Source organism: Microtus ochrogaster, chromosome 7, assembly GCF_000317375.1.
Source record: "Microtus ochrogaster isolate Prairie Vole_2 chromosome 7, MicOch1.0, whole genome shotgun sequence".
Classification (NCBI taxonomy): domain Eukaryota; kingdom Metazoa; phylum Chordata; class Mammalia; order Rodentia; family Cricetidae; genus Microtus; species Microtus ochrogaster.
The window spans coordinates 57,636,329-57,648,891 of record NC_022014.1 but is presented as its reverse complement, the minus strand read 5'-3'; the positions used below and the strand labels follow the sequence as shown (position 1 = coordinate 57,648,891).

Genomic DNA, 12,563 nt, shown 5'->3' with positions numbered 1-12,563 from the left:
ATGGTGATGATGATGTTGATAATGGTGATGATGGTGATGGTGATGATGATGATGGTGATGATGATGGTGATGATGATGTTGATGGTGATGATGGTGATGATGATGATGATGGTGATGGTGATGATGATAATGGTGATGGTGATGATGATGATGATAGTGATGATAGTGATGATGATGATGATGGTGGGGACGATAACAATGATAAAGAGCTACAGTAGAAACAAAATGAATGTCAAGGAGGCAGGAGGAAAGACATCCTTGAAAAATAAAACATGGTGTCATGAGTGTCCCTGTATGCTCAGTAAGATGACAGCCCTGTCTACTATTTCCCCAAAGCTGGCAGTGGCAATATACCCTGTCCCTTGGAGTGACAAGCCTGAGCAGTGTACGAGGGGAGCTATTCTGAGGAGCAATTGCATGTGGATAGGACACTGGGGAGGTTGTCATCGTGGCCTGCCAGGGCCCACTGTTTTCTCAAAGACATGAGCATCAAAGCTTTTTTAGGCTGGGGCCCTACCTGCACCTAGGATGCTTTGGTGGCAGTGTCTGTCTCAGCACTCGGGGACCCTCCTCCAAAGAGCTACTTCTTTGGCGCAATAACAGCTGGCTCCAGGCGAGCTCCAATAACCCAATGGTATTAGGCTTTTTTTTTTTTTGAAAAATCATTTTAAAACAGCTAATTCCTTGGCTCCCTTCACCTGGTAATTACAAATCAGAAGCTATCGTTATCTTGAAGCAACCACGATTACTTCTCATTTCCTGACCTCTGTATGGTGAAAATATGTCATTATTTGAGGCAATAGACTCTGGTCTCTTCAAGTAAGTGACCTACATATAACGGATAAACTGCGGGAGAAAATTAGGTGTTACCTCAACAGAAAGAGTACAGTAAATGTCACTTATTCTTATTAGTATTTATCATCTGGGAAAGTTGCGACCGTGGGCCTTGCACCTCCTGGAAACGTAGAGCTGGAAAATGTGGTTTGGAGGTGGAGAAGCCTGTGAGCAAAAAAAAAAAAAAAAAAAAAAAAGCAGACACATACTCTGCCAGGTACCTTGCCACCTTAATCTGCAGCCATCAATCTAAGCTGTATTGTGTGAAGATAGGATTTTAACCTTAATAGAATGCAGCCTGACTTTAAGTGGTGGTAGGCATGCAGAATTAATTGCTATGTGAACAATTTCCTAAGCATTGTTAATTGTGTTTCCCGTGGTTAATTGTTTCTCCCATCCCCACGTCAAACTCAGAACTTTGCTGTCAACAGCCCTTTCTCTCCTACTGAGCTGTGAACGTGGCAACAGGCATATCAACCTGTGCCCATTGAAATGCCAGACAGACAGGGCACCGTCGTTGTTTGTGGGGGAAACAGGCAGGGAAATGGATTCCTTATTTATTTACAAATGAAGTATTCCTTAAATGAGGGCCTGGAAAGAGCGCAGGTGTTCCCCTCCCCTCAGGAACAATAGAGGCAGGATTGGTCAGGAGTGGGTGGTGCACTGAGTTTTCTAAGCTAACTGGGTCTCAGCGCAAGCTAAGAAACAAGACCGTCGGAAGGCTGTCTAGAGGGTGAGGTGTACATGGAACTCGACCTCTGAGGAATGCTTGTCTCCTAAAAGCAAGTGCTTCTGGGCACCCCTTCTCTGTCTCATTCCATACTTGAGGAAAACGAATAACACTGCTTGCATTGCTTTTTTTCTGGAAAAGGCTCTGCCGCTACTACTACTACTACTACAACTACTACTACTACTACTACTACTACTACTACTACTACTACTACTACTACACACACACACACACACACACACACACACACACACACCTTTAGACATTTTCACCATGTGCTAAAATATAAGCAATTGTCAGGAAAAGAGGGAGAAAGAAAGTTTGGCACAGTTACATAGGTGTGCTTCTCAGTGGGCCCGTGCAATAGCAGATACCTCTGGCTGCCTTTTAGGGCCGGTCAAATGGGTGCAGGGGAGCCTGGTTTTTGAACTTGGCTCACACTTTGAGTAGCTGGGAGAACCCCGCCTTTGTCGGTGCACCTGTCTAAAAGCAGGTGTGAGGACAAGCAAGGAAGCGATAGAGTGATGCATCCTGAAAGATCAGACCTATGTGTCACCTCCCTCCTCCTTCACTTCCCACGAGGGGTGCTGCCCTTGACACTGGGAACTGCTGCAGAGCGAAAGAGACCGAATCTGCTCTTGGATTGCCACTTTCTGTATTTAGCTAATCCTGAAGGCCTGGGACAAGCCATTTTTGAACTGCAGTTTCCTTAAAAGGCAATTGCTTGGAAAAAAGGCACCTGGCCCTCCCCCTTGACATTTGCATTGCTGAATTATCTATTCATATTTTCATTACTTTGTCTCTCCTGCAGCAATGCATCTGCTCGGACTCAATTGGCAACTCCAGCCGGCAGATGGACACACCTTTAACAATGGCGTAAGGACCGGCTTACCAGGAAACGATGATGTGGCAACAATGCCATCTGGAGGCAAAGGTGAGGTTACAGCTGCTGCTTGCCCTATTGAGGTCACAGGAAAATTCAGGGCTCTCGCCAGCTGCTTCAGGTTTTTTAATCCAAATCTTGGAAGGCACGCAAAAGAAAAAGAAAAGAAAAAGGAGAAAGAAAGGGAAAGGAAGAAAAACGACTGCCTTTCATAGGTGCCCCATTTAAAAGCTGTTTGCTGTTCCTGTCTGTTAGCTGTGTTTGGCTGGAGTCACTTGGATCTGGCACAGTGCCTGCTCCAGGCAGTGTGCATACCTATGCTATCTACAGCAACTGGCACGGTGTGGCATGCTTGAAAGCATCCCAAGGCCTGAACAGAAGCAGCAGCAACAGCAGCAGCAGCAGCTGGAGCAGCAGCAGCAGCAGCAGCAGCAGAAACCTGCCTAATCAGAAGGCAGGAAGCAGCTGGCTGTACGTGCCACTAGCCTGGGTCCCTCTCCCACAAGGAAAGATACAGCCTCCCTGGGGAGTAGGCTCGCCTGACTTGCCTGGAGAGAGAAAGAGAGAGAGACAGAGCTGTTCTGCTTTGGGGGAGAATAGAAAGGAGTTTTGACAACTCGGCAACAAAGCTTCCCTTCTCAGAACAGTGAGGAGGACAATAGAAATTGTTCGCTGAGGCAATCACTGTATTCTTGTAGGGGAGAAAAATAGGCGCTAACAAGGTGCTGAAACAGAGGATAGAAAAACAGAGCTGTGGAGAGGTGGGGACGGGAGCAATTAAAAGGCAAGAGCAGCCAATGGCACCGCTAGCGGGGCTGGGGCTGGCGTTTGGTGGTTTGGTGGCTTTTGAGTTATTCGGGATGGAAATCACATAAGCCGGAGATTGTAGTAAAAGGGCTTCTTCAAACAGATTTTCTCCGTCCATTTCTTAGTCACCAGTACATACGCATGGGCACGCGCGTGCACACACACAACACACACACACACAATTTTTTTTTTTTAGAAAGCACCACAGGAATATTTTAAAGTATAGTAGAAGAGCCTCTATAGGTCTGTCATAAGCCCAGCACAGCATAGTGTAACTTCATCTTCTAAAATAGGAAAATCAGCATCTCTGAGACATTCAGGACCGGGATATTCTAGAAACGTCACCAAAGAAAAACAGGACAGGTACAAACTTAAATTCAGGTCTGTGCAACGTGCATCTTTGGACAGGAAGTTGGCTTTTCTTGTATCTCCCGCTCTCTGCCGAGAAGACTCCAGACCCCCTCTGCCTCGGGTGTGTACGGTTCACCCTGATACTCCAACAGTCGTTAAGTCAGTCTCCCCAGACAGAGCTGTCTACACCTTCGGGTATGGCTTCTGCCTTTTTACCCAGTGTTGAAGAATCTCGCTTCTCATCTGTCATAATCATAACGCTCAATTACCTTTAAGTAAGCATGAAAAAGTTCTACCTGGGGATAAAATGATATGATTTCCATTATCGAGTGGGTAAAACCAGATCTCAAAATAAAGAGGATATCTCACCCTTAACTGGCTGTGCTCGGCTTTAACTGACCACAAAGGCCAGAGCCAAATTTATTGTCCTCAGGTTTGAAATCTATTCACCTCCAGTACTTGACCCCACTCCCTTCCGGTTCCTTTACAACGGTGGCTCTCATTTTGGCCCCTTGGGAGACGTTGGCAAGGACTGAAAAAGGGTTTGTTTGGTTTTTTTTTACTGTTGCAGTTGGAGGAGGTGTAGCTAGTGGGTCAAGGCCAGGGGTGCTGTTAAATGACCTACAGTAACTAGCTAGCCCCCTATCATGAAGAATTACCTCAGCGCAGAGGACAACAGGATGGCGCTTAGAGCCCACCTTCAGGGAATCTCTGCTATGTTCATCCATTACCGTCCTTCAACACCAGGTCAACACCCCCTTCCTCTCAGACAAATCAGCATGCACATTTGAAAGTAAAGATGCAGATTAGCCCATCAGGCATGGGAGGTGGAGACAGACGTATTCTGAAGTTGTACACAGCTGCTTTGGAATTAGTAGCCTTCATCTCGGGACGCAATGACCTTCACGGGCCTCCAGAAATGGAAATGTCCCCTTTTCCTTTTGTCTTTATGCTCCATTTCCTAGACCCCTCAACATCTCACAGCACGGTCAGATGACCGAGGAAAACTCCTTCGAGAACAAGCCTTAGGCATATTTGTCTCGAAGTCAGTGGTTCTCAATCTTCCTAAGGTTCCATTTATTACTGTTCCTCAAGTTGTGGTGACACCTGCACCCCTCCCCCAATATCCAACCATAAAATTATTTTCATTGCTACTTCACAACCGGAATTTCGTTTTAGTTGTGGATCACCATGGGAATGTTTTGGGAGATGGAGGGTTTGTCAAAAGGATTGCGACCTGCAGATTGCGAGCCACAGGTTGCAAGCCACTTGTCTACGGTAACCAGTGTGTGTGTCCTTTCCACTGTGGCTTTGGAAAGAGCAGAACCTTCGCCTTTCCTACACAGTGGGCTTTAAAACAGAGAATACAGCCTTTGTGATGCCACCGCTTCTGAGGTTGTCCAAGTGAGTTATGGGACACTGGGGGGAGGCTGTTTGCCAAAGCTTTGTCCTGTGGGTTTTGCTCACTGGGCCTTTATAAAAAGGGTGAAACTTCAAAATTGCTTAAAAATGAAACAAAACTCAATACCTTTTCTTTCCAAATGCCAAAACAGTACTCTAGTGGTGACTGAAGAGCCCGGATTGCCTCTTGGAGCTTAAAGGAAGTCTTGTAAAAAGACAGGAAAGATTACTAATGTCCTTGAATGACTCGAGATTTGAATTGCGAGACCCAATGACCTCCCCATTCCTCACTCACCAATTCTATACATTTAGATAACCCAAATCAATTCCCATCGACCACTCTCCCACTGTTTCAAAGAGACAATCAAGACATATTGGCAATAAGTTAATTAAATAACACCCCCTCAATTTTTTTGTGGTATAGGATAATCCTTCACTCCGATGTTTTAATCAAGATTCACCACACATTGCCAGGGAGGTTAATCTTATTAAGCAATTACTGGGTAAGTATCCAGCAGGAGCAAATTAAAATGTAAGCAAAACACGGGCATGTGCGCGCCATCTAAGATGGTCTATCGATAGAGATTTCATTAGTTTGTCTTCAGGAGTATTTACATTGTGCAGGTTTGGGAAGGCATCTAATAGACAGGACAGCCTCCACACACTGATATGATAGTAGAAACAGCTCGCCATTCATTACTTAGGGGAGTGTATTCTTGGGGCTCTGTCTTCCTCTTCCCTTTCCATTTACTGTTGCCCATGGTTTATTTTTCCTCCAATCTCTTTCAATTAAACCTTAACATAGACTGTCTCGGGCTCCACACTGAGAAGAAGCCACACGTCTGCTGCCAGAATCACTCACCATCTCGTGTGTATTTCTATGTTCACAGGAATGAACTCCTTCATCTTCATTAGAGGGGCACAAAGTGCTTTTGCTATAGATCTGGGATTAGATAAGCCTTGAGAATGAAGATTCGATACAGTATTCTGACCTGGTCAGATAGCATAAAGGGATCCAGCTTGATTGCCTGCGCCCAGAAATAAGGTGTACAAGAGCTTCGCCAGGGCACGTCGCTGGCCCTGGGTTTGTGCCCTGATCTTAACAAAGAATAGAGTCTCAAGTAGAATTTCATGGATTGTTCTCAAAATCCATCAGTCATTTTGTAATCCTACTATTCTCTGTGTCACCAGGGTTAGCAAACTATGTCTCATGAACCAAATTTGGCTGGCCACCCATCGTGGTGACAGTCTCTCTTGGTGCATAGCCAGGCCATCAGACTGAGGGTGCAAATGGGTGCAGTGTTTGCAATTTTACCCTTTAATAAAAGAAAAATGCTGATGACTCTCCCGTATCATTTCCAAACTCATTTCTACTTCTCTAGAACCTTTCTTGTACCCACATTAAGGATTCCAAGATCCCAACACCCCTATTTCTCTTTCTTCACCAAGCGCTGGTTATGTATGCTTTATGACTTGCACTGACATAGCCTGTAAATCAGTACAGAATACTGGTGCTGATTTGGCTGAACACAAACACCGGTTACATCCCTGCATGCCGAATTGACCCTATTTATTCAGGTCTTTTATCCATTCCTAGCCTTGAGTTTGTCATCTGTAGAATGGCACTCCTTCGCAAGCTTTTGGTCCAGCATAAAAGAGAAAGCCTTGCAAAACAGCGTTTTGGTAGCACGCACTTGTCAAACAACCTACGAATCTTTATCATCATTAAAGTCACCATCACTTCTCTTGGTTGGTTCATTTAATACATCTCCCCAGGCTGCCACTTCCAATGAGATGCTGGGATATCCAAAGGGAAGGCTGCTTTCAGAATGACAAGACAGACAATAACGCCGCTTCATCTCCCTCCCTTTACCTTCCAAGAATTCATGCAAGTCCCAGGTGATGCTTTTGTCCCTCCCTGGATGAGATCAAGGGGAAGCAAGACTTCCCCTTCCAAGAGGCCGACATGTAACACAAGCTGGCCAGATCCCCGAGCATGATTTGTCTCCTGCCGCTTTGAGCGCCATCACCGCCAGCCTGCCTGTTTTAAGCCCTACCATTCTCGGTTTATAACTCAGCTGTAAACATTTATTTGTGCCTGAAGCACATTCCTTTCCTACCCTTTGAAAAAAATCAGAATTTCCAGATGGTATGCAAGTTGGAAAAAATGGCAAAGACTGTTATTCTGTTTAGAAACATGTTTTTCTACACTTGCCCTTTCAGCAAAAACTTCATAATGATTTTTACTCGCTGGCTTAATGCACGGTACTAGGAGCCAGATTCGCGGGGAGATTGGTAATTCTTCCTCTGGCTCCTGTCACTCCGCCTCTCAATGCATACAGCTCAGGGTTTCAAATGATCACTTCTCAGCATGGGACTTTTCCAAAGTTGGTGATGTTCCCAGAAGGACAAGGGGTCAAACATCACCTTATAGCACAACCATTAGCAAGTACGCCTGTAGCTTAAGTCGATGCAATTCCTGTCATTCTGAGAGTGTTGCTCTACCACTCTTACAGCTGGGTCCCAATTAAATGTGTCACAAGGATGGGTTTCTGACCCGAGTTCTATGTTGTCTAGTTTCTTCTTCCTTGCATCAATCTGGCTTAACGGAGATCCAAAGAATCCAATCCTTTTCCCTACATCCTGAATTTGCTTTTCCTCTCAAAATTGGCCACCCTTCTTTCACAGGGTCAATACACCAGAGCTCTTCTCCTTCTGGATTCTCTTCTGGAGATTCTCTAGTGTGGGTTCTGAAGTGCAGTCTGCCTAATACTTAGATACATGGAGTTCCGAGTCCACCAGAGAAGCTTTTCTCATCCCAGCTCTACCACTGAAGAGCTATAGGGCCATAAGCAAGTCACGTAACTTCTATCAACCCTGGTTTTCCCATCCTTAAAAAAAACAGGCAAAGCACCGGGCTGTCAGAAAATCTTATGCCGAGTAGAAGCTATTCTGTACGTTTAGCTACCATCAACAATACTAATAAACCGAGTGGCATATTGAGGCGAGGTGGGTTCACTGCAGGGCCAGAGGTATAAATATTTGACTAGACATAGTGAAGAACTGACCGCTTTTATCTAAGGCAAAATGTGAAGGCCGTATACAGTCCCTAGACTAGAGGGATCCTTCAGGTGAGCATTGCTGTGCAGCCTTGTGAACACCGTCACAGGAGCAGCGTCTCTCACCCTGGGAGTCCTTTCCCTTCCCGAGAAGAGCCGTCCAGTGACAGGCTGGAAGACCGATGAGGCCGATGACAGCTCAGACGAGCTGTATTTCTTAGCCGCTAATCAAAGGTCCTTACAGGAGCTCTTTTGTTACCTGTTGGCTAAACAGCAGCCCCGGATGGTTGTTTGGAGGCCCAAATAAATGGAAACGAAGTGTAATGACCAAGGCAATCTTCTGAATTCAACTTTATTTGCGATAGATAAAAATATGTGAGGCAGAATAATCTGCAAGACAGATTGATGTGAAGGAGCCTCCAGAGCTCGGGGAAGTTAGGAAGTATTAATACGAGGTCTCATTTCCCTGCTATAACTAGGAGTTCATTCCCTTTATCACTTGTTTGGGGAATAACGTCTCTGTTTCCATAAATGAGTTATGGTACCATGTTCTGAAATGATCGGTCCTAATGCAGCTGTGGAGGACTGTCACTCTCCCCGACATCAGTCTTATTTAACTGGTTGAGATTTTAGGTACGTGTCTCAGAAGTAGGCAGTCGTTTCCCATTTACATGAGCAATCTTGCGGAGAGCGATGGAGTTGGATGATCGTGTAAAATTGATCATCGGGGTGTTACTTTAGGAACACGGCAAGGCTCAACTGTAGGCTGGAGATGCACTAGCCAGAACAGGAGGTTCTCAGACGTCCGTCCACCTCTTGGGGAAAATGACCACCGTTTCCACTTTTCATCACGTAGCTCGTGGATAGACAAGTCTCCCATGGAGGCCCCAGCTTTGGGAGGCCCTGCTTGCTGGAATGTCTTTCCTAGCCATTGTCCAGCACCCAGTCATACCGCACCCACTTGCCCAAGAAGGTCACAGGATGCTCTGCTATGTCTCTTCTCTGGTGGTCCCCAACTCAGTCCAAACTCAAGACCGTATGACCCGAGACTTCAGCCTACCTGGGCTGTTGGAATGTGGGATGAGAATATGGCATACATCCCAGCTCTGTGTGGTCCAAAGTTTATCCTTCATCACAGTAGATGCTTGATAAATATTTATTACTTGAGTATAAGATGACCCAGCCAAATGCTTAGGGTGTTCATTCATCATTGTTAACTAAGTCAAGTCTGGCTGCCCTTCACTCAGGCAGGTGCACGGAGCTGCTCACATGAGAAGCAGCTGGGTGTGGGGCCATTTGGAAGCCCCAGACTTGTAGCTTTGATTGCTCTGACCCTCATATCTTAATATGCATGACCTATGCACCGCCCTGACAGGCTGTAAGCATAGTACTGACTGTTCATTGATTTCAGCAGCTCTGGAAAATGGCTGTGGCTTTGTGAAGCCCCACTCCAGCCCACGGGCCTCTTTTATTAATTATACATATTCCAGACAGTCTATATATGAAATTCTACCCTTACAAGTTTAGCCTTCAAATCTGAGTTCCCAGTTCTAGCTGACTTAAGGGAATGCTGTGACAGCCAGGCTAGAAAGTAAAAAACACCAGCATGCCTGCAACATGGTATGGGTTGAATCTTCAGAAGCCCATCATTCAGATGGAAGGACTGAATCAGAGAAGTGTGGTGATGAGCCCAGAGCCATGGAGCTGGTAATTGCTGGTGCTGAGTCCCACCTCTGGGACTGATCAGCCCTAAAGAGCCTCCTTGACATCTCTATTTCTTCATGTGACGTTTATCCATTCTGTACCTAGAGACAAAATCCGGTCGTTACTGTTCCTTCACTACCTGGATCTCCATGGTATCCTGTTCGGGACAAGCTAGAAGTGTATGGCTAGGGAGAACCTTGGTCCAAGCCTTTATTTGTGGGATCTGCTCCAGCTTTGCTGTCTCTTTGTTCTAAGAGGAAAACACAGATCTGTGTTCCCAGACACTGGCCCAGAACTCGAGCAACCTGCAGTCACATGATCTATTAGATGGGTCCCCGTGCAGACTGTAGCAATTCATAGTCTTTTGCCTCTTTCTTCCTCCTTCTATTATTTTTAAAACTGTGTCTTCTAATAAATCCACTGTGATTATTCTTTTAAAAGAGTAGAAACTTTTTCCTATAGCTATTAAGAACTCTATTGTGACCACCGGCAAATTAGAATGAGGTCTGTGAACTAAACTTTGCATAGTAGCAAGGTTAGTTTCTTGAGTTGATGGCTACACTGTGGTTCTTAAAAATACTATTCCCGATTTAAGATAAATACATGGAAGTGTGCAAAGGTAAGAGAGGCCTTTCTTTGTAACTGATTCTCAATGTTTTCAAGGAGAGAAAAACAGTACACACACACAAACACACACACAGAGTCATCTATCCATGTCTTGGGAGTACTGATACTGATTCAGTCTTCTCCAGATACCAAAAATCTGTGGGTCCCCAAGATCCCTATATAAAATGTTATACTATTTGCATAATCTAGACACATCCTTCCCTATGTATTAAATCATCTCTACATGTTCTGTTCAGGGAATCCCAAGGAAAAAGTGTTTTATTCATGTGCTTAATACAGATCTTATTCTTTTCAGATAGTTTTGATCTCTATTTCATCGAACCCATATATATAGAAACCCCAGATGTGGAGGATTGACTGCACATACACATATACATGCATACTTATGCATATGTATATGGAGAGAGAAATGATACTAACGCTGATGTGTGTAGTGCTTGCAGAGTCTGAGTTAAAGACGACAGAAATTCCATGTAGCACTTGAAATTATTTTTCACCTGATGCTATTTCAAAAAAAATTATATGTATGAATGTATGTGTGCATATATACCGCTAAACAAAAAAAAAGGTTTGCAAACTCATCGTTCAGTTGCGCACCCTGGGAAATCAGCTTGGAGAATTTAGTTTCCCGCCTGTGATGGCTATTCTTGGTCGTCAGCTTGAGACGCATGGAAGCAGAGAACCTCCGCTGAGGTATTGCCGCCTTAGATTCCCCTGCAGACACATCTGTGGGGTGTTTCCTTGATTGCTAATGGACGGTAGAGGACTCATCCCACTGTGGACCGGTGGTCCTGGGTTGTATAAGGAAACAGGCTGAGCAGAATCAGTAACGAACCATTAAGCAGCTTTCTTCCATGGCTCCTGCCTCTGCTCCTGCTCGGGTTTCTACCCCGACCTCCATCAGTGATGGACTGTGACCTCGATGTATAAACCAGATAAACCTTTTCTTCTCCAAGTTCCTTTTGGTCAGGGCTTTATCACGGCAACAGAGAAACAACCTAGAATGCCGTCTACCAGTGGAAGGAGCTTATGTCAAGGCCACTGAGTTTGTTAAAATTAAAGATACCTATAAGCCAGCCATAAGCACGTTCTGATCGTCCCCATCCTGGTGTGCTGACGGACGCCCTTCCCAGTCATGCACACAACCCTATAGACTCATCGTGACTTGTTTAAAGAATGGCTCTCAGCCTGCTCTACAGAGCACAGACAGCTAGAGTGGACACCACTTAACGCCTCTCTGAGTCCACGCCACTCTTCCATAGGGAAGGACACTGAGGCCCTGAGAGCTAGACATCCTAAAACTCCGGTTTCTTAGCAGCAACGATGGGATTCGAGTCAAAATAATTCCCACCCATCCTTCCACAAAAGGCTTAAGGTCGTTCAGTGCCAGGGCCAGGACCCATGGCTTTTGACCTTTGTCCTCTAGGCCTTTCCACTTAGGACTTTCCATGTCTCCTACTGTACTTGTTTACTAATTAGAGTTGGGAGGAAAGATATACCAGAGCTCCATTTCCAGTTCTTCCAAACAGTCCACAAGGAAAGTTCTTTAAATAGCAAATTCCACATAGAGTTCTAGAAAGGTAAATTTGCCTTTTTTTTTTTAATTAAAAAAAAAGGTTCAGCTTACATGCAAGTCCTCAAAGCAAATCTTCCTCCAGGCCCTCCTGTCACCCAATTGTCACAGGGCTTTGCTGAAAATTACCCGCCAGATGGGCAGGAGTAGTGCAGAGTGAGTGACGCAGGGTGTTCAGGACATGCACGGTGGGGCCACAAAGACATGCTCAGGGAAACAGCTAGAGGGAGCGCTGAGGAGACCAGCAGAGCGCCCCCCAGAGGCATCCGCAAGGACTGCAGGCTGTGTCCCAGCAAAGTGAGCCGCAGAGGGTAGGGGCTGTGTGTTCAGGGCAGTGCTGCCATTGGCCTGGGGTCAGGCTCAGGCGCAGTGTCCCAACTTTAAGCTTATTCTTATTCTTTTAGTTAAATCTATCCCATACAAAATTAGACTCTCTCAAGACATGGGGAGGCACATATACATAGAGATCACAAATATACACCAAACTTCTATTTAAAATATATATATTTGGTTTTTTCGAGACAGGGTTTCTCTATGGTTTTGGAGCCTGTCCTGGAACTAGCTCTTGTAGACCAGGCTGGTCTCGAACTCACA

At 45.3% G+C, this 12,563-nt stretch overlaps 1 protein-coding gene across 11 annotated transcripts in view; it reads left to right on the top strand.

The window, feature by feature from the left end:
* Tenm2 (teneurin transmembrane protein 2) overlaps positions 1-12,563 on the top strand; it is a 1,251,952-nt gene that overhangs the window by 1,032,915 nt on the left and 206,474 nt on the right. For 9 of the 11 annotated variants that reach the window (XM_026780485.1, XM_026780488.1, XM_026780487.1 and 6 more), the window contains one exon: positions 2,376-2,498. The exons of the other annotated variants lie outside the window; for them this stretch is intronic. In XM_026780485.1, coding sequence (XP_026636286.1) covers positions 2,376-2,498 — 123 coding nt within the window. The remainder of the gene's footprint in view (positions 1-2,375; positions 2,499-12,563) is intronic. 11 annotated transcript variants of the gene reach the window in all.